The sequence below is a fragment of the Trematomus bernacchii genome, unplaced genomic scaffold, assembly GCF_902827165.1.
Source record: "Trematomus bernacchii unplaced genomic scaffold, fTreBer1.1, whole genome shotgun sequence".
NCBI classification, from domain to species: domain Eukaryota; kingdom Metazoa; phylum Chordata; class Actinopteri; order Perciformes; family Nototheniidae; genus Trematomus; species Trematomus bernacchii.
This window is the reverse complement of record NW_022988066.1, coordinates 3,845,544-3,871,974: the sequence shown is the minus strand read 5'-3', so window position 1 is coordinate 3,871,974 and position 26,431 is coordinate 3,845,544. Positions and strand designations below refer to the sequence as shown.

Here is a 26,431-nt window from a genome sequence, read left to right as displayed (position 1 = left end):
AATAGAAACCAAGATTGTGTAATGATTCTCGTTAGAATCTCAGCTTGTATCAATCTGAAGATGAGAAGAGCTGAAGGAATGCAGGGAGAAGTAAGGGTCAGTGAATGAGGCCAGTGGGGGGGAGAAATGGTGGAGAGAAGTGAAGTGCTGGCCTTAGAAAAACAAGAAAATAACTTCTGCCTTTCCATTTATATCACTAAATGTTCACTAGGTCCATAAATAACACTCACTCAGTGTCACTGATCTTGATTTATCTGAATATTAATAAGCTGCTTGATTTATTTAGAAGATTATTCTTGTCTTTTTGTTTTAAATATAGCCAGATGTTTCTAGGAAAAATATCTGACAAAATGAATCAGCTTTTTCTAATATTTTATTCTTTGACAGATGTTTACATAGAAATATGATATTGCAGTAAATTATCTGGTCTAAAAGATGGCTCTGTTTGTGTGAAGTTGTTTCTTGCTGCATGCTTTCCCTTGTGTCTGTCTTTCCCCTTTTTATTTGTCTTCCCCTCACTCCTCTCCCACTGATTCCCGTGCGTTTCTCTTCACCTACCTTGCCCTCTGCCTCGTTCACTCCCACTCTTTATCAAAAGAGACCCATTCTAAATAGAAATTCCCTTCCTGTCTCAGTAGATCTTTTGTGATGACAACCCTAGTCGACCACAGCGAGTATAGTCATCCCCTATGGCAATGTGCTCTCTCTCTCTCTTTTTATCCGTAACCCCAGTTTCTTTTTCCTTTTTTCAGACAACATCACTTTTTTTGTGTGTGTTATTTGAGGCACCAGGATTAATCATGTGAGCTCAGTCCCCTACAGCAGTATCATCAACGTCAGTGTGTCAACGTTTTATATTTATGATCTTCCTTTATTTAAGTTTTTATTTTTTTCTCCATCCACTGCTCTGAAATCAAAGGTTTCTTAATCATTTCTCTTTCATGTCCACAGATCTTTCTAGACGCCAACACCATCAAACTGGGCAACATCCCCCTCGGCAGCGCTGTTGACCCGCTGGAGGGAGCGCCAGCAGGTACCACCTACACCAAACAGACTGTGTACGAGCTTTGTGCCTGCGCTAACGGCAAGCTCTATCTGTCCCCGGCTGAGAAAGGCTCTACCTGCCAAACAACCAGTAACTTTTGTCTCTGGAGCTGAGAGTGGGGCGTCGACAGACACCTCGGACACATGGACTATTAGAGTTTGAAGCTAATGCTAGCCAACTGACTGAATCAACATGAATTATGGCGCAGTGGGAAGCCAATGCCAGCTAACAGACCGAATCAAAATGGATTGTGGCATGGCGAGAAGTTCAGGTCTGTTAACCAGTTGAATTATATGGATTACAGCTTGGCAGGAAGCTAATGCTTGCTAACAGACCAAAAGAACATGGACTCTGGCTTAGTGTGAAGCTAATGCTAGCTAAAGGACTGAATCAACATGGACTAAACCTTGGTGAGAAGTTGCCAGCCCACCAACCTAAATATTACAGATTGGTCAGTTGCTAATGCTAGTCAAGAGGAGGAATGACTTGGCGGGAAGCAAAAGCCAAGGTTAGCTGATGGGTATGATGCTACTCATGGACATGGATGGACATTTTCACCCTGGGGCTCCAATTGGCTGTCTTTGCCATTGTTGAAATGCTGCCATGACGGTTTCTGAAAGTCACAAGGATGACATTTCGGGGTTTTCTGAGAACACGTAACTCTCTCACAAGAAAAGTGAGTTGTGTGTTTACCGTATAAACAAAAACGTCCTGGAAGTCATTCTCCTGCTTCAGTTAAGATAAACAGATATGGTGATGGACTGCAAACTTGCCAGCAAGGATTGGACATGGACTCAGTTGGCTATCAGACATTGGTGTGGACCCTGTTTTAGCCCTGCGGGTAGCTAACAAATATATCAGAAATCGGTTTAGTCTAGTGGGAAGCTAAGGCTAGCTAACGGACCAATCTATACCAGAAAGGCCTTCCCCCTCCTTCCCCTCTAGTCTTTCAACCCAAATGTTAACGTGTGACCCTTCTGCATTAATCTTCACCTAATAGGAATATGCTCTCGGGCCCCACTTTTTTTATAGGTTTATTAATGCAAATAATTGTGCTTCAACCTTGCATTCATCAGGCTTTTTCCTCAATAGATTTCATTATTTTTTACATTGACTTTTATTCTATTTTAGTTATCTTTTCTTCAGATCAAATATTGTACTTGTTTCTCTTTGAATACTGTTAGTTTCCCTTCATTAATGCTTTATCTTCCCATGTGTTGCTGCTGTTCTACTTTATACCTCCTCCATGCTGTTTTGTTTTGTCTATGCACCTACATAAACTGGACTGGCAAAAGAAAACCTTATTTTGCCTTTCCACTCTCTCTGTCTGGTAAAAAAAAGTATTTCTGCTCTTCTTCACAGGACTGGTTGAAAAACATTTTTACTAACTATCAGTTCCAGATTCAGGGTTTCTCTGGATTTTACCTGGGCATACAATGCTTTTTGTTAGAGACAGAAACCAAATGGAATAAAACATTTTTACTAAAACTGTGGTATTGGTTAGGTGTTATAGCAGAACAACCGTTGTATGGTACGGGTCAAACCTTCCAGTGAGGCAGAGGCAGCAGTAGGAAGACGGCCAGTCCAATTTTGATAGAGTTACAGAGCATAATACATATCTTCGGCCTGTGTTCCTTGGTCCTCAGACTTTTTCACTCATTCATCTGACTCTTGACATTTGGGCTTTCATGCCAATCCCTCTTTCTTCTCAGTCATGTTGGTGTTCTGTGTCATCGAGAAACCTTTTTTTTTCTTTTAACACACTCCTTTTTGTTCCCTTCTTTGGTTATACTGTATTTACTATACATTTTTCTTCATTTACACTTTTTATCTTTTAACCTTGTCTTTCATCTCTTACCCATCACTCACAGAATAGCATGTTCTGATATCTTCAGCTCATCTCTTCGGTTCTTTATTGACTCTCTGATCTCTTTTTGCCAAACCAAACTCAAACTTCAGGAAAAATGTCCCTACATAGTTTAGTTCAGCAACCTAAGCAAGAAAAGTCCCGAATGTCCAAAATATTATTTTGTGGGGTTATTTTTTGATATGTCAATTATTCTCAGACAGGCGGATCAGTGTGAATGGCCTCGAGCCGGCTAACCTAGAGTCCAACATCTGCGATGGCTGGAAATCAGCAAATTTGTGTGGCAGAAATCCCCCTGGAAGAAATTGTGGATGAGTTGGTTGTATGTGTATGAACTCAACTGGAAAAGGCCCTGAGGCATACTTTCTTTTTTTTAAACAAGTGATACACAGGTGCCTTTGCTGCTGTTGGTAAAAGCACATCACAGTCTGAACGTTCACACTACCCTCAGTGGACCATCTGCAAGTGTCTCTGGAAAAACTATATATTTATCAATCTACTTATCTATCTATATGGTTTTCTGTCATTTCCTTCCCTTTTCTTCTGTTTTTGTAGAACTCTCGGTATATCCTGCAGAAAAAATAACAATTCAATCCTGGTTTAAAATTAAATTTTCTGATGTGTTCCCTTGTGGTTTTATTCTTGATAATAAAAAAGCACAAATTATGCCATGTATATAACAATACCAATAAAATACAAAATAAAATAATATTGTTTTTAAAGAGAATCCCTGGACTCTTCAGTGTTGTGTATTGTAATTTTTGCTTGGATGTTTCTGTGTTCCCAAGAGAAATGTAATTGCTTCTCTGATGATCACAACCTAAATAACATTATATTTAACTGACAACTTAATATTATTTCTCATGTTTGAATTTGTTCAACAAATGAGAGACACAAAGGTTCTTAGTAATGCCATGAAGTGTACATTTGTGATTGTTTTTAGGTTTTCTGTCTGTTTGTACTAACCTTACAGTATGTTGTCTAATCTACGTGTCTGCTTGTCCCTTTCTCCTGAACACGATATAACAGGAACGCCTGGAGAGAATTGCCTCAAATGTGGCCTAAACGTCCAAACGGACTCAAGGATAATCTGATTAGACAGTGGTGGTAAAATGTTCCTGTAACCTCATGTTAGTCCCATTGTCGTGAATGCAATGTCTCAGAAATGTCTTCAAGGAATCTCATCAAAATTAGCTCAAACGTCATTTGTAAGTCTCCTTTGTAGCCTCTTCCTATACATTCAACTATACCATAGTATCTGCGGCTCCATAAACACAAAGCGGCCTACAGAAACTGTAAACAACAATTGCTCTTAAAAGCCCCAAGTGCATGCACTGAATATCATAACATAATACATAACTGATAAAGATCATCTTTGACAGTCCTGTGAGTGAACAAAGATAACAAAGGTAAGTATACATCACGATACAGTATATACAAATGTTTTCAATGATTGTCATGTTTATCCATGAAAATGCAATTGCCTTATAAAGTATGATCATTCTCTGAATAGGCCAATTTATTCCGATCAAAGTATCATTAGAAACAGGCTCCACCTCAGCTAATGCTTATGTTATTTTGGGCTGCAGCCGTTTTGATCCAAAGGGAAACCAAACAGTGATGATTCACAACAGCACACAACCCCCTTCCTCCTCTATCTCTGTTTTCATTAACTCCTCACACAGGACTTTTCTTCTCCTTGTTAATCCCTCACTTTGTTTATGTTATCTTAGCCTGCTTTCCGCTCCTTCTTGCCCCATTTTTTGTTTTACATCAAATTCTAGATTTGTTTTTGTCTTTCTTCCCTGTCAAAAGATTTACGTGGTGGTTATGAAGTGATGTTTTAAAATATTGCTTACTGAGGAATAAAGTATGAAATGTAACATCCACACACAGACATTTCAAATGTGCCCATTGACCCAAAGGCCTGTTAATATGAATCAGATAACTTTACAAAAGTGAGTGCCAACTATATTTCCAATCATTTACTATTTTAAGGTTAAGTTTCTACACTTTGCCAATTGTGGCCTCCTAAAAGGTTTCAGCTGTACTATAAAGGATTTTTTTTTTTCGATGAAGAAGAAGAAAGAATGTGTTGTCTTTAAGCATGGTTTGATTTGATTTATAAAACGGACAAGTCAAATCAAGCAATCTGATTGGTTCTTAGCCGTGATATAATGAGCATATACCACGGGTAGAATTGTAGTTACTTTTCACAACAAGTCAGTATCCCTCCGCGTCTGAGAAAAGCTACAACCGTTACAACTGTTACATTACGTCCGTTACGAAACTAACTAACTAACAAAGCTTAAGATGGAAACATGTAAGGGATAATGTGCAGCAAGGACTTATTGACCGTTGTTAAAGGACGCTCACATCTGCAGAAAGAAGTCCGGTCGATTTAACTGTATACAGTTGGGCTGAAAAGCAAACTGCATGCAGTTTGCTTTTCAAACTGGGACAAGAAAACAGCGGAGAAGTAACGGGGCAGAAACCCTCCTTTTTACGCAATGGTCCAGACATAGACATCAAACGGCAAAATATATTCAGTTGCCAGTTACTTTGGCATTAGGGCAGGGATATCTAGATACTTTCCAAGGCAAAAACGCTATTGACCAATCAGATTGCTTGATTTGACTTGTCCGTTTTATAAATATATTTACATTTCGTCCGTTACGAAACAAACTTACAAAGCTTAAGATGGAAACATTTAAGGTTAACTTCGGAGTGGATTGAGCAGTGCCTATCTCCAGAACAAAAAGCACCTAAACGACGACATGTAGAGCTACGTGAAGAGCAGGTAGTAGACCAACTGGAAAAGTATCACCATTCAAAAGCTTTCTGATGCAGGTCTTGAAACAAAGCAGAGAAATTATGACCGTTAGTGGCCACAGGTGCGAAAGCTCTCTCCAGAGCTACTGGAAGCCGAATCTCGGGGACCGGAGAAAGTGGAGCAATATTCTCGCCACGCCAAGCAACAGCCTCCCTAGAACAACCTCAACCTATACAAGTAACCACGTAAGCCATGCTACTGATGCTGGACAGTTTTTCAGTGGGTGCACAATAAACGGCAACATACACATTAATGTAAATAAATAGCCAAATAATGGATCAACGCTCTCTGTCTAATATGTTCGCTAGCTGTTAGTGTTGTTGCATAGCAACCACCTTGCACTATGTTTCGTGCAGAAGGCAACGGAGGGACTATTTTATTTTGAACATCATTATTTACTAATAAAAACTATTTAAATTAGAGTGTGTATTTTTCTTTCATATTGCCACACTTGGTAACCGTTTTATAAAAGCAATGGCTCACTTCAGGCCGTGATATATGCTCATATCACAGCTAAGGGGCGTATTTCGGCCCGACACGAAGCGGAGGGTCGACAACCCCCTTAGCTGTGATATAATGAGCATATACCACGGCCTGTCGTGAGCTATTAAATATACATGTGAAATGTGCCTTTTATATAGAGCTTTTGTGTTCATCAAATCAAACTTGGTATGCAAAGTAAAATCCTGAGTTAAAGTCAGTAATTACATCGTAACAAAAAGAAACAATGTGTTGCAGCGTCTGTCTGCTATTGTGATGTTGCCACTGTAATGCTTATTAATTGTGAGTAAAAGTCGTTCTTGTCTACTGACATGACATAAAGTAAAACCCATTTAATTTTCCTTGGAACTATAGAGAGCACTGGGAACCATAATTGTGTCCATGGACTCTAATTTGCGCTTTCAATCTTGTACATTTTAGAACCAATGAATTGGCAAATTGGATAAGAAACACAGCATCCATTTCTAATATCTTAAAGGTTTGTGCCGCAAAATCCATCGAGAGCCTATTCATCATGTCAGCTCAAACAAATGAGTCTGAACCTCTCTTAGGAGTTAGCAAACAGGCAGCCTCATTTCTTGGCTAGGTGGACAATGAAGCTATAATGGTTATTAACATATACAAACTCTAAACCTTCTGTAGCAAGGTTTTTTTCATAAAGGTTATTGAGTGAAAGGAAGGTTGGGAGTGAGGCAGCTAATGAGAATTTAGCTGCATGACAGACAGATTAAAATGTTGACGGCTAATTATTCTACGTTACCTTTATGTGGTTCTGAAAACAGATACCTGAACAAGTTGAACTAAAAGTGCATCATCTGATAGCTGTTGGAAAACAATTATCTTTTTGATTTGGTTAAGTAGTTTGTTTGTCTCTTTGTCAGCAGGATATTATGGGCCAAAGAAGAACCCATTAGAGATTGGAGCGGACCCGAATGACAGGTTGGATATATATATATGAATTTTCCCTCATGGAAACAGCCTTTTTCGGATGTCTGTGCTCTCCGAGTGCCCTTAATGACAAACTGTAAAAACATACATCACCCGAGAAAAAAACTAAAACAAATTAATGGTAATATAGAACTTGTTAAATGACTTGTGATAATTGTGTCATTTTAAGGGTTAATGTTTATCAGGGCCATGAAATACTATCCATCAAAATGACCAGTATATTTATGGGTTATTCATATGATTATTTTTAACATGGTACATCTTTTTTCTTTTTTTTAAGAAAATGAAACAGCGCAATGTGATCAAATATTTTGTGACGCTAATCTCTTCACTCTACATACACATAAATAGTGGAGCAGCCAGAATCATCTTCATACATTGTCAGTGGATATAAGCAATGTGAGAAAAGGCTCTGTGTCCTCAGACCCTTCCAGCAAATAACACAAGAGGTTAAAACGACGAGTTCGATTGAAGAGAAAGGCGTGTCAGAAGGAAGTCCCACAGCCAACAAGATTAAGAGCCAGGAACAGGGGGATTGTATACTACAATTACCGCAGTTCATATTGTACATTTTAAATTGTTAGTTCTGTTTTATTGATACACATATATACTGAAGGTTTTTTTCTGAAAAATTAGAACTTGATCTCAATTAAATATAGGATGGAAAAAAAGGTATGGGCTGTTGCCACCTTTTCTGAATCCATAAAGCCTTGGCCTTGATGTGACCTACTGCTACTTGCTGAGCAACAACTAGGAGGATATACAGTGCAAATGAGACATTATTGATAATTAGCCATATTGTTCTTGTACTTGCAGTATAGGCGTGGTTGCCTCATTGGGTTACAGTGTCAAATGGCAGCATTCACATGAGCTGCCCTGACAAACCTTTCATTATCTATGACACCACTACACACCAAACACACAAACACACACAAAATCAGAGGCCCCATTGTCAGTGGATGATAAAAGTGTGTATTTGTAGGACAAGCGCTGTCAAGCCTGCAGAGGATGGAGATAATATTCTCTCATTTCCTCCTTGCTTGTTGAGACACATTACCGAGGACGAGGAGAGCAGAATGGTTTGGTTAATCACTACGTATATGAGAGAACCAAGCAGACAGCAGGTGAAAATGGAAATAAAACAAATGATGCTGCAGAGGTGATAAGACGTTTCCATGAATGGCCAACACATTTTGGTCATTCGTAAACAGAGGCACAGTTTTGAAGTGGGAGGACTGAATTACCAGGGAGCGTTGTGAGTGCTGGCATCAGTCTTTAAATGTGTGCTTGTACGATTTCACAAACAAACCACTAAGGCCTGGTAATGTTCCTCTATGCAGCCTGTCCTCCTGTTCAGCAGCTTATTATGACCCATAGTCACGTTTTAAAGTGTAGCACCTCTAGTGGTCGTGTAAGAAACAACATGCTTCCGTTGATTGCAAATGCTCCGGAGGGTCGTTTATTCACAAATAACCCTCTCTGTAAAATCCTAAATTGTAGGATAGTTTGGCCACTAAAATGCTTTTTGATTAGATTTCTAGCGAGAAGTGTATATTGTACTTTTAGAATCTACGTCCAGTGGATGTGTAGGATCTATAGTTTGATAGATATTACGAAGATGATTTGAGGTCTCGCCAGGAGAACATTAATATACTACGTCATTCCACAGCTTCCATGTAAAGTTGGCGTCAACCCTCACGGGGTGAAAACAGTATTTCCGGTCTTTAAGTTTTCATAATAAAACCGGAAGTATTCCCCTCACTGTCAAATGATTACACAGTGATATCTGCATTACTCATCCACTAAAAAACATCAGTTTATCCTTGTTAATTACACAATATTGATTGGTTTAAATTGTGTACAATGCTTTTGTGTTTTTAACCTTCGATTCGGAGAAACAAATAGTTTTTTCGGAGTTTAGACACTACAGAGTTTCCGAAGACACTACACTACCCAGAATCCTCAGCTATCGTTTGGGACTACAACATCCGCTTTCCTTTACAAACCCTGTGACTAGTCCTCAAGCTCTGTGATTGGATGTTGGAGTGACAGTGCGACAAGGTTACGCCGAGCTTCAAACAGCACTTTGAAATGGAATGTAACCACGGCAGATCTGAAACTGGACTTGAACGGGTTCAGAGGCAAATTTTGCAAATATGGCAGTAGCCATCGATCATCTTAAGATAAGATAAGATATACTTTATTGATCCCAAGTTGTGAAATGTTTTTGTTACAGCAGCATGTACTACTTTGTTCTACTCCACTACAATTCAGAGGTTAACCTGGTATTTTTACTCCACTACATTTATTTTAGTTACTTTGCAGATTCTGATTAATGATGTGAAATATAAACAACCCTTAAATCTGACTTTAGTTACACCTGAGTAAAATTCAGGGAAGGTGATTGTCAAGTGCCAAAATAAACTATGCAATATATTAGTATTATATATAAGTACTTTGTCAGACTTAATATTTATCTGTTGATAACCCCAACGTTTTTTTCTTATTCAAAAGAAGACCTTAACTTAAATATTCTTTAATGTTTAAATAAAGCCTTATTAGTTTGTCTGTTTTGCACATCCTCCTATTAATATCTTTGGACGTCCTGCACTAAACTGTTTTATTGAAGAGATCACTACAGTTTATTCTTGATATTTTCTATTCTATATTTCTATCATTGACCTTCTACTTTCACCCTATTTTGTATGTAGGCTACTCTTAATATTTAAATGTTTTCATCAAATATAACATATTCAACAACAAAATTCAATAACGTGCTTTAACCACTAGGCGGTGCGGGTTAAAAAGCCAGTGGTCTAGTTAATAAAACATAATAATATCAAACATAATATTACTATTAACTTTATTGTGAAATTAAAACAGAACGGTAAAGAAAAATACAGTTTCAGTCTCTCGATTTGAAGCTTATGCATTGTACCATGAACCTGTATAGACCTGTAACAGTCAACTGCATGAGGAGTTGGAAAGGTAGTTTCTGAAGATGTTAGAAATAACACACAACACATAACATACAATGCCATAATAACTTTGTATTATTAGTGGAGGACACTTATGTATGTATAACATCTGAAGATGTGTAGTTTTATTCATGTTTTCACATAATTTTCACATAATTGTACAGGATAATGCTATATATATCATATATATATTATTTATGATATATAATGTAATATATCAGATATTAATGTGTATACACATTAATATCTGATTTGTAAAACATCACAGACAGAAAGGTATATTCATCATTTAATGGTAAGCTATTGAAATTCTGATTCCATAGATGTGTCTCCCATCACCCAAAACCCCTGACTATTCTCTCAATTCAGTATTTACATTCTTTAATTAAAAGAAAATCAGTAATATCTTTAACCTGTTAAGCCCGAGAGACCCCAGTACCGGGGCACTGCCGCAACATCTTGCAGGAAACAGTGTCTGAGGGCATGTTCATTTAATAAACTATGAATGTTTTATATCCATGTAACGGGAAGAAACTCATCTAACTGATCATTTTTATTTATTTTTCAAAATAAAACCCACAATGCTAACACTGAGCCTCTGAATTAGCAACGAGCGAAAAATGCTAACACCTTACTGCAGTGGTTCCCAAACTTTTTGTGCCCAAGGCACACCAAAGAACAAGTAAAAATCTCAAGGCACATCTATTGCGCAAAATAGCCCTTATAACACGTGTTATCACTCATATCATGTAAAATATCTGTAAATGTGCATAATTATTTACTAATGCCAAATAAAATGTGACAAAGACAACTATATTACTCATGAAATATTTATTAACGAAATATTTCAGAAATTAATTTGAAACTTTATCAAATTAGGCTAATTCAAAGCAGAAACACACTCATTTAAACCAGACAGGTCACAAAATAAAAAATGAGGCAAAGGTAACTCAGCAGAAATTCAGCACAGAGAACTGTCAATGCAAGGAAGCTGCACTGTCCATGGTCCTGAACTACAAATTATAAATGTAACATTTCAGCAATCAGCATTGAAACATGTGCTATTGTAAATATTTTGCCGACTTACAAATTAGTGAGATACATGTGCCTGTCGGGGCGCGCAGATTTTTTTAATCCTTGGTGGCACTGAGGAGAGGGCCACTCGCAAGTCCTGTTCAACAGAGAGCCGTGACCTCCTGTTGTTCTTCATGTAAACCAGAGTAGAGAACGCCAACTCACACAGGTAGGTAGTGGGAAAAAGAAGAAGTTGCTCAATCGCGTGGTGGGAGATGCTTGGGTACTCCGATGCAGAAGCCAACCAAAACTGATCCAGTGGGAGCTCACTAAATTTGAGTTTCAGTGTGCGGTCCACACGGAGCTCTGCGCATTCCTCTCTCTCTTTCATAGTGAGCTTTTCTGTTGAGAATTCCGGGTGGAATGGGTGTCGGATCCAGTCATAGTCCTCGATGTCAGCCACACGTGGAAAATAGCGGTCAAACCTCTCTTTTAAGGTCTGAAGGTGTTCGGCATATACAGCGCGCTCCCTAGCTGCCTGCGGCGCAGCTGATGCCAGCGGGAACATGTCCATGGAGCCCTGTTCCAAAGCCTCGCGCCACAGGATAAGTTTGCCATAAACCCCCGAATCTTGTCTGTGGATGATAAAATGTTTTCATTCCTGCCCTGAAGCTTGGCGTTTAACTCGTTGAGATGCCCAAATATGTCTGCGAGGTAAGCCAGCCTGGCGCACCACCTCTCATCCGCGAGCTTGTCTTTATGTGGGACAGCGTGTTCACGTGAAAACTCCAAAAGCTCTTCCCGAAGCTCATAAAGACGGGATAGGACTTTCCCCCGTGACAGCCAACGTACCTCTGTGTGGAGGATCAGGCTTTGGTGGTCGGCTCCCATCTCGGCGCACAGCTGGGAGAAGAGGCGAGATTTCAGGGGCCTTGATTTGATGTAATTCACCATCTGCACAGCCTGATTCAGCACCTCAGTCAACTCCGGGGGCATGGTTTTGGCAACTAATGCCTCTCTATGCAAAATGCAGTGGTTTGTCACGATATGTGGGTTTTGTGCTCTCACCTTAGCAATAAATCCTTTCACTCTCCCCGTCATGCTTGCCGCACCATCTGTGCAAAGACTGACGCACATATTCCAGGTCAGACTGTTCTCTTTTAAATAGTTATTAGTTAACCTGAATATTTCTTCTCCCGTAGTATGGCTTTCCATTTCTTTGCAGAAGAAAAACATCTCTTTGATAGAGTCAGCATCAACATATCTGACGTTTGCCAGAAGTTGGGCAGCCCCACTTATGTCAGTAGATTCGTCTATTTGTAGGGAAAATCTGCCGCTCGCCTGCAGTTTCTCTGTCAAATGTTGCTCAATGTCTTCTGACATGTCGTCGATTCTTCTTTTGATTGTATTATCAGACGACGGCACTTTGGATAGCTCATTTGCGGCATCTGGACCCAGCATGACACCTACAATTGTTTTGCAAGCGGGGAGGATGAGTGCCTCCGCTATTATGTGAGGTTTCTTCTGCTTTGCAATGAGCTCTGCTAGCATGTCACTAGCCTCCATTGCCTTTTCAGACACTTTCACACAATCCAACAAACGGTCTTGCTGCCTCTCGTTCAGATCCCGCACTCTTTTGAAGTAGGCCAAGTTTCTCTGAACATGGAAGGGATGTTTGGTTTCCAAGTGCCTCTTCAGCTTGCTTGGAACCATGTTCGTATTAGCTAACTTCTCCCGACAGACGACGCACTCGGGCTGAGGATTGTTGACATCCCCGGTCCAACTGAAGCCATAAGACAGGTAACTTTCATGATACTGTCTGCTGACAGTTTCTTTCCTCTTTTCTTTCGGTGGTGGGTTGTCGGCAGTCTGCACTGGTGGTTGGTGGTTTGCTCCGCACAAGAAAGCGCTCCATTTTCCCTCTTGCGTGTTTCTTTGTTTTAATGTTGTCCTTCAGCCTTCGATGTGTCACGGTCTTATAATTCCCACCTGCAACTGCGTTAACAGCGAAATATGGGGTTCTGTGAGGATTTTTTTTTAAAGAATTGTTTTTAGGTATAGAGTTTGCCTCTGTATTATGAAATGAGTGCATACAAAGTACTGATATAGTAAATTAAAAAATAATTATTTTTGTGTAGTTGTATATTGCAATAATAATGTATGGTTGTCACAAAATCCCACGGCACACCCGGACTTACCTCACGGCACACCAGTGTGCCGCGGCACACCGTTTGGGAACCACTGGTGTAAATAATACAGCCTATTTACCAATTGGATCAAATATAAAAGTCAGCCGAATTAGTGTTGATACTGCAAGGAGAAGTATTGTGAGAAAATAAATGTAAGATGTTGTTTAATTGCTGATATATTTATGATCCACGTCACGTATTCAGTTTCGGTGGCAGTTCTTCCAGTGTGTCCAGAAGTCTTCTAATCAGGGCTCTATAAATAGAGAACTACGGCAGATGTGTAATATTTAATGCAGCCGAACCGTGTATTACAATGCCATTATGTGATGACTTTCAAAGAGAAAAGCAAGCACACTCGGAAAAAAGTATTTTTAAAAAATGTTTTCGGATTTCATATCGCATAAAAACCATATCCCAACGTGCATTGCGGCTAAAGCATCCAATCACCAAGCTTGAACGGTAGCTGAGGATTATGGGTAGTTCGATTTTTTAGCCTATCAAAACCTCTGAAAAAAGAAACGTGTCTCTCAGAATCGAAAGGGAAAAACCTATGGGAAAAACACAAAAGCAGTGTACACAATTTAAACAATTTAAACAATTAATGTCGTGTAATTAACAAATAAACTGATGTTTTTTAGTGGATGAGTAATGCAGATATCACTGTGAAATCATTTGACAGTGAGGGGAATACTGTTTTATTATGAAAACTTCGAGACCGGAAATACTGTTTTCACCCCGTGAGAGTTGACGCTAACTTTACATGGACGCTGCCGCATATACACATTCTCCTGGCGAGACCTCAAATCATCTTCGTAATATCTATCAAACTATAGATCCTACACATCCACTGGACGTAGATTCTAAAAGTACAATATACACTTCTTCTAATCAAAAAGCATTTTAATGGCCAAACTATCGTACAATTTAGGATTTTCCAGAGAGGGTTATTTGTGAATATACGACCCTCGGTAGCGTTTGCATTCAACGGGAGGTCGAAAACTTTAAAACGTGATTATAGGTCGTAATAAGCGCTTGAACAATCGACCTATTTGGTCGTAATAAGGGCTTGAACAATCGACCTATTTGGTCGTATGAGTTGGAGGACTTGTTGCTCTATGAGGTAGGTGTGAACACACTGCCTCAACAGCGTTTTGTTTTTTTGTTACAGTTCTGCATTATTTAATGTTTGATTGACCTTGTTTGATGTTAGCAAGTGAGCAATAATGCAACTTGTAGAAAAAGAAATATTCTCACACAAACGTATTCTAGAAATAATGCTGTTAACATGACTCGAATACTGATTTATTTTGATTATACAGAGAGAGAATTATTTAAATCAGTATTTTGGTTTGAAAAAATGCAATCTTGTACAAATCAGGCCTTGTACTGAATATGATGATCAGTGTTCAGTGATTTAGAGTGGAAATAAAATGATCTGTGTAATCTCCTGATGCATGTACAGGATGTAACAGTATAAGTGCTATATGTTTATAGCAACCACATGATGAAAAAGATAGAAAACAAAGTCAGCTTCTCTGAACAGAGGAAGTCAGGACAGAGCGCATGTGAGTGAAGTCTTTCTCTTTGTATGTCACTGCATTACCAGCAGGATCAACATAAGAAACAAAGCAGAATAGTATTTGTCTTATGTGCATACAAATAAGTTACCCTAGAAACAAGAGTAAATGTTATATCGCAGTAGACAAAAAATACCCTTTGTGGGCACCTCATATTTCTTCAGAAAGATGAATCTATATGTGAGAAAATAAAAAAGAGAAGTGAATCATGTCAGTTGAAATGAGGAAGCAGTGTGTAACACTGATGCAGTTACATTTCCATTGTAAGTACCACAACGAAAGTCACATCTCACATTGCATCTCACTTGCAAAAGAGACATAAATATCAACATTGGATGGGCATTTGAAAAAAGTAACCATAGAAACCGACTATGCATATGAGAGGGTAATCTGTGACCCTCACTTGTCTCCAAATACCAGACTTTAACACATACCTTTGCAGACTGAAGAGATATGGTTAAGGTCATACACTGAGACAAATCTCAAAGTTACATACATTTTCAAAAAGTGATTCATAACAAAATATGTACCAACTTAATTAAATCTGGTGTTGTTGTTAGCTATTCTTTCATCATTGACATCTTTTGCTGCTTGGATTTTCACATTTCATATTCAAATGTTTGCCGTAGCCGCATTACAGAAGTCACTTGTGATGGGACTCATTGCATTATTGCTTCTAAGAAAAATTATTGCACCATCATGTGAGTTTTTTCACTGATCCTCTACAAGCAAGGCCGACAAATACAGTCAGAATATTTACAGACAACAATTATTTTACTTATTTTGTATACACTACCACAGTAAAGAAAGACACAAAGAAAGAAAGAAAATAAATCCAGATGCGGATCCAGATATTAATTAATATGCAGAATAATATTTTCTTAACATTCCCCATTAATAAAAGAAAATGTGGGCCCTCTCTAGTCATCATGTACTCTTCTTGCCCAATGTGTTATGCATACAGTATGTGTCTTTTAATGTATTTTCTTTTTCAAGTTAACTGTTTTACAAGATTTTTCTTTTCTAAAACACAGTTGCACATTAAAATGTTACTTGTAGTCCCATTGATGACAAGCGCATTATGTTTAAATTATTTTATTATCTATTTTGAAATAGTATTCTCTTGCTGTTTTCGGGTATTAAATGCCTGATCAGGCTGTTAAGGATATAAATGCCTGAACCAAGTCAACAAAAAGGAAGTCTGCGTTATTGTCACACCAACTTAGCACTTTGACAACTGAACCATACTTAAACCCACTAACACCCGGTGACATCCGGCTTTGTCTTTAGGCAGAAAAAGGGTACAATCGTCATTAATTCCTTAAATAAGTGACTGTCAAGTAGTCACTGCTCTTTTAAGGTTATTATTTATTTCTGCAGAAATCATAGAATTATTTATCTATCTCTACACCAGATGTCATGGAAACCCATCCAATAGTTAATCAGTACAACTAAACATTTTATTCTGGTTAAGAAGATGGTTGGTTTCACACGTCAACATATTGTAACATCATCAAGTCTGAACAGAAACATGGGCTTTATGACATCATGTCATATTTGTATTCATGATATTTTTATCATGTTGCATCTGCTTCATAACCATATCATGCTTTTGGTCATTACGTTACTTCTCATTTCCACTTTGCTTAGAAGCTACTAACCTTACTTCTATTTAAAGTCTTTTTGCAAATACAAGTTGGAGTTAGCTCTCTGAAGATGTGTTGCAGCAATGCACTGTTTTCCAATTTCATTTCAATCTGAAAGAAACACATTTTCTTTTCCTCTGTTTAACATGGTTAACATCTATCAACATAAGTCATAAATGTTATGTTCCCACAGAGTGCACGGCCTGATGAAGTCTACCAATCCCTCCACCCGTTGACAATGGATGCTGCACATGCTCTTTCTGCATATCATGTATTTATTTTAGCTATGTATATAAATGTCAGGTTCTTAAATGTTGTATGTGAGGGACTACGGATGGAAATCAGCTCAAAGCTAAAATCCGGCATGTTTACGTTTTGAAGCATTATTTGTTTTTAATGTTCATCAATATGCATTGTCCCTCTTCAAATAAATGATTAAAAAAAAAAGAAAAAAAGGACCAAGTCTACAGCTCTCTCACAGAGCGGTCTGCTCTCCACACAGCTTTACCACAGCGTTAGATGATCACTGCAGCAGAAGATAATGATTGAATCTGTAATATATGTGAGATAAATAAAAACAAACATTTCACCTCTGTCCTGAAGCTATTTATCTTATTGAATTTGGGTTATTTTTGCAAAGAGAGACAGTTTGCACTGTCTGTGAATTATATTACTTCTTTGTTGTATATAGTTTTTTACTTATCTTAATAAGCAAATGTTATGTTCCCGCGGAGGTCAGTCATGATGATGTGTATCAATCGCACCACACATCCACAAAGCTGTCACATCTTTTTTAACAACATTTTCTTTTTGATTTCCCATAATACTGCTCGGAAGTCAGTTGTGGTGGATACAAGCAATGGCTCATACTGTAGATTTGGATTTGTTTACAGTAAGCAACACACCAGTAGGGTTATTTGTTACACTTGCATTGCAACTCTATGCCATTTGGTCAAACATGATTTAAACCCGTCACATTAAGGGGGCTCAGCACACCGTGAGGGGCCCCCTCAAAGTACATTTTAGAAATTAAGAAATGATATCTTCTTGTGTTTCTGGTTAAAATGATAGGCGTGAGGAGTGTGATGTTTTTTCTCAAAGTTGTTATATCAATTTTAAATCAATTACTTATTTGTACAAAAACTTTTTTCTTTTTTAATTTTATAAAACAGAGATCCTGTTAGAGACTGAAATCTGTGTGTGTGTACATCTTGACATGTTGACAGGCTGACAGTGAGAGTCTAGAGGACAATAACACTGTGGTTTTGAGGGGACGAATCCTGCCCTCCACCCCTGTTTTATACTATCTTATACACCCTCACAGTCTGTGTGTGTGTGTGTGTGTGTGTGTGTGTGTGTGTGTGTGTGTGTGTGTGTGTGTGTGTGTGTGGTGTGTGTGTGTGTGTGTGTGTGTGTGTGTGTGTGTGTGTGTGTGTGTGTGTGTGTGTGTGTGTGTGTGTGTGTGTGTGTGTGTGTGTGTGTGTGTGTGTGTGTGTGTGTGTGTGTGTGTGTGTGTGTGTGTGTGCGTGTGTGTAGGAAAGGGTGGAGCTTTAAGGGTTGGAGGAAGTGGTAGTTACATGCTTTAAAATACTCTACGGGCTGTACGGGATGTTCTTCATCATCATTTTCACCATGATAAAAATCTACATGTACTCTTGTCTTCTTTCTGGTGAGTTTATTTTTAATTTGTATGCTGTATGCTTTTTTGTTTGTTTGCTAAATAGATAATTTAGTAGTTATCTTTAAACAAGTTAAATGTTGCTAATACAAATAGTACATTCAATCAATACAATAATAATAATACATGTTATTTATATAGCGCTTTTCTTGGTGTTCAAAGCACTTTAATCAATGTGCAAACTTTATTTCATTTGAGCAGTGACACTAAAATAAAAATGATGTTAATAATGTTTCCTTTATTTCCACTTGTAGCTCTGAGTTTTGTGGAGATGAAGATTCTCAACATAAAAGGCTGTGTTGGGGAAAGAGTGTCATTCAAATGCTCAGACTGGGACACTTTGATTGATGTTACATCTAATGATAAGTACTTTTGTAAAAGTCCATGCACCAAAGACAAACACATCATCATCAAAGCAGCACCTGGAAAGAGTACACAAGGAAACAGAATGCGCATAATTACCAGAGGAAAGGATTTATTTGTGACCTTCACTAATCTCGAAAAGTCTGACTCTAATACATATTATTGTGGAGTGGAGATTACAGGTCCTGATGCATATATAAAGGTGATTCTTAAGGTTACAGAGGGTAAGTTGATGTTCTTTAGTTTACAAACACTTCTTTATAAAAAGTAATAACTATTCAAATAGTTGCTGTACTAATATATAATGTGTCTCTTATTTTCAGCAGAGCCTTCCATTACCAAGAAAACTCCAGAAACAGTGGACACATTTACAACTCTGTCATCAGCAGTGTCAAACAGCTCTGATGTGTCTGCATCAAACACAACCCTGAGTACTCCGACACCTTCTGCACCAGCAACACAAGCAGCCGGTAAGAAGTGCACTTGTGTACATTTGATAAAATTGTAATGCTGAGTATATACATAATATTTTCAATGCTATTGTTGAATGATCCTCAAGCTGTTCAGAAACCCATCCATTTCATAAAGTCTCTCTTTTCCAACTTGGTGCTTGCCCTTACGTCTTGATGCCTTATCAGTTAAATGTGATGTTATAGTATTATTCATTTACATGGACCATAGTGATCGTGAGGAGTGGACTGCATTTGATCAATCTCTTAATCCTTCTCCTTTCCTCTCTTTGGCAGGAAGTGTACCGTATTTAATTGCTGGTCTTATTTGTATATTCGCCTTAGTGATGGTCGTGCTGCTGCTTACCAGGAAGCTGATGAAGAGAGGACAGAGTAAGACACACAAACCAACTGTCTTCAATGCTGGTTCATAGTATGAGAACAATAATATGTTGACCTCTAAATAGCGGACAATATAAATTAAATATAAAAACATAGGATGCACTGCAGTAAGTGTAAGCACGTATCCAGGAAAGCAACTGCTCTATAAAGACAGAATTACTTAACATCAAATGATCTTTATTTTGGTCAGTTTTATAAACAAATGCATTTTTCTCAGGAGGCCTTGATGTCAGCTCCCCACACGAGGGCATACACAATGTGAGTTACTGACATTTTGAATCTTAAAATATTGTCATGTCTGTTTCTGTTGGTTCTCTCAAGCATGACATGCTTCAACACTTCCTTAGCTGGTTCTATTTTTTTATTTTTTTATCCTGTTAAGAACTTCTTGATCTCTGGAGCAAGTAACACAAAAAAATCACAAATACTAACAAAATATAACATATACTATTTTGTTTTAATTAATTTGCTGACTTGGTTACAACAGGCGACATCGATACATATTTCTGAAAAGACTGCAATTGAGTAACTTAATATCACTGCTTTCAACTAACCTAATACAGTTATGTGATATCTGTTCACTTAATACATTTAATTAAAGTCAACGTTTCAGTTTTTCAGTATATAACTCTATACCAAATGTCATGGAAATCCATCCAATAGTTGATCAGATAAAAATTATAATTGTATTCTGGCTAAAAGAAACATGGTTTCACAATACAAAGATAGTTACATTGTAAAGTCTGAGCAGAAACATTTACTTTTTAAAATAATTGTGTAGTACTTGTATTCATGAGAGTTTGCAGAGAGGAAAAACAAAAACACTTGTTCCTGTTGAAACTTGAGCTGTTGTTGCATCTGCTTTGTAAATTATCATAACCATATCATGCTTTTGGTCATTACGTTACTTCTCGTTTCCACTTTGCTCAGAAGCTACTAACCTTACTTCTATTTAAAGTATTTTTGCAAATACAAGTTGGAGTTAGCTCTCTGAAGATGTGTTGCAGCAATGCACTGTTTTCCAATTTCATTTCAATCTGGAAGAAACACATTTTCTTTTCCTCTGTTTAACATGGTTAACATCTATCAACATAAGTGATAAATGTTATGTTCCCACAGAGTGCACGGCCTGATGAAGTCTACCAATCCCTCCACCCGTTGACAATGGATGAAGACCAAGTCTACAGCTCTCTCACAGAGCGGTCTGCTCTCCACACAGCTTTACCACAACTTTAGATCATCACTGCAGCAGAAGATAATGATTGAATCTTTATTATATGTAATATAAATAAAAATAAACATCTCGTCTCTGTCCTGAAGCTATTTATCTTATTGAATTGGGGTTATTTTTACAAAGAGACTTGACGTCATGAGAATAAGTCAGTTTGCATTGTCTGTTAATTATATTAGTTTTTTCTTGTATATCATTGTTTGTTTATCCTATAAAATACAGCAGTTGATATTTTCACGCAGAGTGAGATGTGTATCAATCACATTACTCCACAAAGCTGTGAGATTCTTTTTACACATATTTATTTTTCTATTTTCCAATACCACATCTTTATTAGACTCCCTAGAATAGAATCCTTTATTGTCATTATACAGGTTCAATGCTGCTCTGAAGTCAGTTGCGGTGGATACAAGCAATGACTCATAGATTTTTGTGTGTGTGTGTGTGCGTGCGTGCGTGCGTGTGTGCGCGTGTGTGTGTGTGTGTGTGTGTGTGTGTGTGTGTGTGTGTGTGTGTGTGTGTGTGTGTGTGTGTGTGTGTGTATGTGTGTGTGTGTGTGTGTGTGTGTGTGTGTGTGTGTGTGTGTGTGTGTGTGTGTGTGTGTGTGTGTGTGTGTGTGTGTGTGTGTGTGTGTGTGTGTGTGTGTGGGTGGAGGAAAGGGTGGAGCTTTAAGGGTCGGAGGAAGTGGTAGTTACATGCTTTAAAATACTCTACGGGCTGTACGGGATGTTCTTCATCATCATTTTCACCATGATAAAAATCTACATGTACTCTTGTCTTCTTTCTGGTGAGTTTATTTTTAATTTGTATGCTGTATGATTTTTTGTTTGTTTGCTAAATAGATAATTGAGTAGTTATCTTTAAACAAGTTAAATGTTGCCAATACAAATAGTAGATTCAATCAATACAATAATAATAATACATGTTATTTATATAGCGCTTTTCTTGGTGTTCAAAGCACTTTAATCAATGTGCAAACTTTATTTCATTTGAGCAGTGACACTAAAATAATAATGATGTTAATAATGTTTCCTTTATTTCCACTTGTAGCTCTGAGTTTTGTGGAGATGAAGATTCTCAACATAAAAGGCCGTGTTGGGGAAAGAGTGTCATTCAAATGCTCAGACTGGGACTCTTGGATTGATGTTACATCTAATGATAAGTACTTTTGTAAAAGTCCATGCACCGAAGACAAACACATCATCATCAAAGCAGCACCTGGAAAGAGTACACAAGGAAACAGAATGCGCATATTTACCAGAGGAAAGGATTTATTTGTGACCTTCACTAATCTTGAAAAGTCTGACTCTAATACATATTATTGTGGAGTGGAGATTAAAGGTCCTGATACATATATAAAGGTGATTCTTAAGGTTACAGAGGGTAAGTTGATGTTCTTTAGTTTACAAACACTTCTTTATAAAAAGTAATAACTATTCAAATAGTTGCTGTACTAATATATAATGTGTCTCTTATTTTCAGCAGAGCCTTCCATTCCCAAGAAAACTCCAGAAACAGTGGACACATTTACAACTCTGTCATCAGCAATGTCAAACATCTCCACTCTCTCTTCAAACAGCTATGATAATATCACTGTTGTGTCTGCATCAAACACAACCCTGAGTACTACGGCAACACAAGGAGCAGGTAATAAAATGCACTTATTTGAACTTACACAAATACATATACCTATTACTTGTATATGGAGATTTTAATGTTAAATGAAGTTGCAATTTGTATTTAAAATAATCGGTCCAGTACATCAAGGTGGTGAATATTACATACGCTTGTTTGATGAGTGAACATATACATATTTGTCCTATTAATCTTCCTCTTTCTCTGATTTTGTTCAGGGAGCATACCATATTTGATCTTAGGTGTCATTCTCATAATAACCATACTGATGGTGTTACTGAAGCTTATGAGCAAGATGATGATGAGACAACGGAGTAAGACCCACACACCAACACATATTGTATATATGTAACTGCACCAGTAAAGCCTCCACAAGACATATTAACAAATGTTGTCCTATGTGTTTGCAGAAGTTGTGTCAACAGCTGTAATGCCACAGGAAGACGCACGAGAGGTGAGATTTTGAGGGCAGATGGTTTCAGTTTGCTTTCCCACAGAAACAGCTTGCTTTAAGTACTTACAAATACATTCCCTTGTGTGAGGCTCAGGCTTTTCTGTCTCAACTTTGGCATTTATTTCATATTTCTTACTTTAATGCCGTTTAGGACATCTTTTTCGCTACTGAGCTCATCATTATTAACAAAAAGAACAACTAGAACATCAGGTCTTTTAATTAAAAGACAAGGATCCTTGGTACAACACTCCCCTTTCCTTTCCCTACTGTAGGGAAAGTGTAGTAATACAGAAGATACGGGTGGACAAAATATCTTCTGCGAGGTTCTCTTTATGCACCTTTTGAGGCACATGTAGGAGTTTAAACCAGACAAGCGGTTTTAAACTGTGAGGTCTGACACTTAAAGCCCACATCTGTTCAACCCCAGCAGACTTTAGCAACCACTTAATACAAGTCAGACAGGAAATCAGGCTGCATCATTATGTTGTTTAAAGCGACTGTATCCAAAATGAAATCTATCAAAAGAACTGCTCTAAATTAAAATTGAACGATTTTAGGAAAATTAGAAAATGAATATAGAGAAGAAGTTGAATATGTATTGTTACATTTGTATGTCCTTCCTAATATTATTAAACACTATTTATATTATTATACGTATCATTGGCTGTTGTTAGGATTATACTGGTATAATCAATCTTTCACAAAGCTAAAAACAGTATTCTCCTGTCACACACAATCAGCAGTCTGAGGAAACCATTTTATGGAATGTTCTTGATCAGCATTCTGTATACAACATGCACACATGAAAAGTATGGCAGAACAAATGTGAAGACTCGCTCTGTTTTAAGCAAGAAACACTGTTTATGATTTGGTAATCACAGCACTATCATGTGTTAAATGTAAAATGTAAAAGCCAACTTTTTCCACTAGTATTTAGATCAGGTCAGCAGCATTTTGAAAGTCAATTTACAGAAATTACAAAATTACTTAAAAAATAGAATAAAATGAAAATAAAATAAATATAGAAATTACAAATTTAAAAACAATATATACACATTCTCAGTAAAAAAGACATATATTCAGAGGAGTATCTAAACATCATAAAATATACAGAATATATTAGATTTATATCTACTGAACATATATACATAGTGTACAATATAGATACAAAAAATGGTGTACAGTAGCTTGAAATTAAGTATAAAATATATCATGTGAAATGGTCTGCCACATTTTTGTGGAGCCAATATTGTAAATTGCCATTAGAACATACAATAATGGTGTTCATTGCCATAGCATAGTTAGTGTTGCTTTGCTTTTCCTTGATTATTTCTGGATTTCCGGAATAACCCCCTGAAGAGATCAGACTTGTACTGGGTATTTGTTATGTGAACAACCAACTATGTTAGTGGTGTAAAGAATGTTGTAAATCTGATTTACTGACATCAGATCTCTGTTTTACTGTTTTTTTCTCACTGTTTCTAATTCAAGGAAGCTGAATATGATGAAATCAGAAATGAAGATGTGACTGACCCAGACAGTCTCTATGCTAATCATTCCTTCCTCCAAGACATCGGATCAGCAGCTGCTAGGTGTGAGACGAATTCAAGGGGTGCGTGTGCAGAGAGCAGAGACAACGTGCTGTATTCTGTTGCTCAACTACCCAAAGACCAAATTAAACCCACTGGGCAATCACAGCGAAATCAATCTGAAAGTGCCGAAAATGACTCTTTCTACGACCTGGCTCAACTCCCCCAGGCAACCTGAAGGAGGCCACTGTGGTAAACGCATAAAAAGGAACTTTTATGATAAAACATTTGATTAGGTTTTGAATAAAACAGTAGACATATAATGTAATATAGGACATATATAAGGCAGGATAGAAGAGTAAATGAAAATGTTAGCATCTGTACACATGGTCCAGCCTTACTTCTAAAACATAGTGCATACACAATAAGTATGATTGTCATTGTCTTTTTCGGACTCCATTAGTTCATGAAATTGGAATCATGTTAGCCACAGGCACCCAGACAACAGAGTGCAAAGAATCAGTGATATGTTGTCTATCTCAGTGAACAATCTCAAATCTGCCTCTGTGATACAGGCTGCAGTCCAACTGTCTACTTCCTTTTTTTAAATGCGCCCTAGGTCTCTATTGGTTGCACATGCACACACACACACACACACACACACACACACACACACACACACACACACACACACACACACACACACACACACACACACACACACACACACACACACACACACACACACACACACACACACACACACACACACACAAACAGGAACGCTTGGCAGTGTGTAATGCTTGCAATAGAATCAACAGGAAATTGAGACATCTAGAAAGAGTTGTGGTGTATCTGCCTCTGCTACCATCATGGATGGAAGACTTTTTCCCCAAAGGCAAATCAATACAAAGCCCACAAATATTCTACTTTAACAACTCAAACTGCACTTTTCAATACAAATCTATTACTATACAGATGTGAGACACTGTCAGTCCACTTCTCATTTTAATATTCATATATGTATTCTTACATAAGTGTAAAGTTATATGTGTCTTGTTCTTAATTAACTTTGACTTCTACATAAGTTGCTTTATTGCAAACTAGTATAGTCTCTGAAGCAGAACTGAAGCTTTGTAATATGTGACATACTTGTGTATTCTTTGTTAACTTGCAGGATATTGCATAATTGCGCATTCAACCCTTGTGTTCAAGTGAAACTAAAAGTAATGGTTTAAAACTTTTGTACTGTAGATCTATATATGAAGGAACGTATACAGTACATCCAAAAAGTTGTTTTTCTAAAGTTATTATATATTTTAAAAGTTTGTTTTCTGAGAGTTGAGTTTTGTACATTGTCCCCAGGATCATATGTATTGTATCGTATGTAACTGGAAAAAAATCTGCTGGCATTTCCCTGATTACAATATTACAGCTAAATTCTTGTGTATTCCTCTTAGTTTTTAATCGAAAGGTGTACCTATTGAGCGAGTAAAAGTGCAGTAAGATTGCATTCCTAACTTGCTAAATGTTGTGTCTAAAGGCTGCTGGGGTCAAAAAGATAAGTTTAAGTATCAGACCTCAATGACTGTACTCCTAAATTAGCTTTGAAAGGTGCATGAAGAGCACCTCGCCGAAGATATTTAGTCCACCAGCAGCTTCTCTCTTCATGCTGTAACAGAGCTGCTACTTTACGCCTAATGTTGTTATGCTTTTCATTTCATCCTAATATACAGCTGGTTTAACCAACTTTAATATCTTTGGGCATTAAAATTCTAATACTAAATTTGTAGTTGTTTAAAGTAAGTCATAAACATTTACTGTAGATATACGCGCTGTGGGTGTGTACAGAAAGTGAATTCAATTTCAGACTTACTGTAAACTCCTACAAAGTTTGTGGTGTTCATCCAAAATAGCTTTTAGCAGTTTAACATCATACGCTTAGCATAACATTGTTAGCAGTACATACAACTGTAGTGAGGGCTTACAGACAAACTAAATCGGACTCTTTCTATCTCGTTTTCAGTTTTTTAAACACTTTTAGTACATTCAAACATTAAAGGGATTGATGTTATCTTAGTAGACATCGCCT

The 26,431-nt window shown here is 37.5% G+C and overlaps 3 protein-coding genes across 6 annotated transcripts in view; all 3 read left to right on the top strand.

Moving 5' to 3' along the window:
• LOC117474733 (zeta-sarcoglycan) overlaps positions 1–3,606 on the top strand; it is a 283,850-nt gene extending 280,244 nt beyond the window's left edge. The window contains exon 8 of the mRNA XM_034120724.1: positions 952–3,606. Coding sequence (XP_033976615.1) covers positions 952–1,158 — 207 coding nt within the window. The 3' untranslated portion in view covers positions 1,159–3,606. The remainder of the gene's footprint in view (positions 1–951) is intronic.
• A 14,595-nt stretch (positions 3,607–18,201) lies between these two features.
• On the top strand, positions 18,202–20,793 carry LOC117474519 (CMRF35-like molecule 1). 3 transcript variants are annotated; one of them, XM_034120346.1, is made up of 6 exons: positions 18,202–18,267; positions 18,531–18,863; positions 18,966–19,109; positions 19,386–19,481; positions 19,708–19,748; positions 20,610–20,793. In XM_034120346.1, exons 1-6 carry the CDS (start codon positions 18,207–18,209, stop codon positions 20,724–20,726), a joined length of 792 nt encoding a protein of 263 aa, XP_033976237.1. In that variant the 5' UTR covers positions 18,202–18,206; the 3' UTR covers positions 20,727–20,793. The 3 variants fall into 3 exon arrangements, with proteins under 3 accessions (XP_033976237.1, XP_033976238.1, XP_033976236.1); XM_034120347.1 differs by having other exon boundaries at positions 18,963–19,109; positions 19,434–19,481; XM_034120345.1 differs by having other exon boundaries at positions 18,963–19,109.
• Positions 20,794–21,359: 566 nt separating this feature from the next.
• LOC117474518 lies at positions 21,360–25,011 on the top strand. 2 transcript variants are annotated; one of them, XM_034120343.1, is made up of 6 exons: positions 21,360–21,508; positions 21,772–22,104; positions 22,207–22,368; positions 22,575–22,670; positions 22,767–22,810; positions 24,302–25,011. In XM_034120343.1, the coding sequence occupies exons 1-6, from the start codon at positions 21,448–21,450 to the stop codon at positions 24,575–24,577; spliced, it is 972 nt and encodes a 323-aa protein (XP_033976234.1). In that variant the 5' UTR covers positions 21,360–21,447; the 3' UTR covers positions 24,578–25,011. The 2 variants fall into 2 exon arrangements, with proteins under 2 accessions (XP_033976234.1, XP_033976233.1); XM_034120342.1 differs by having other exon boundaries at positions 22,204–22,368.
• The last annotated feature ends 1,420 nt before the right edge of the window (positions 25,012–26,431 follow it).

What these genes read in the sequence shown, in the direction of transcription:
- LOC117474518 (XM_034120342.1), top strand. Translation starts at nt 21,448, where the DNA reads ATGTTCTTCATCATCATTTTCACCATGATAAAAATCTACATGTACTCT. An exon ending in GATTCTTAAGGTTACAGAGG is followed by an intron (nt 22,105 to 22,203) that starts GTAAGTTGATGT and finishes TCTTATTTTCAG; the next exon opens with CAGAGCCTTCCATTCCCAAG. An exon ending in TACGGCAACACAAGGAGCAG is followed by an intron (nt 22,369 to 22,574) that starts GTAATAAAATGC and finishes GATTTTGTTCAG; the next exon opens with GGAGCATACCATATTTGATC.
- LOC117474519 (XM_034120345.1), top strand. Translation starts at nt 18,207, where the DNA reads ATGTTCTTCATCATCATTTTCACCATGATAAAAATCTACATGTACTCT. An exon ending in GTACTCTTGTCTTCTTTCTG is followed by an intron (nt 18,268 to 18,530) that starts GTGAGTTTATTT and finishes TTCCACTTGTAG; the next exon opens with CTCTGAGTTTTGTGGAGATG. An exon ending in GATTCTTAAGGTTACAGAGG is followed by an intron (nt 18,864 to 18,962) that starts GTAAGTTGATGT and finishes TCTTATTTTCAG; the next exon opens with CAGAGCCTTCCATTACCAAG.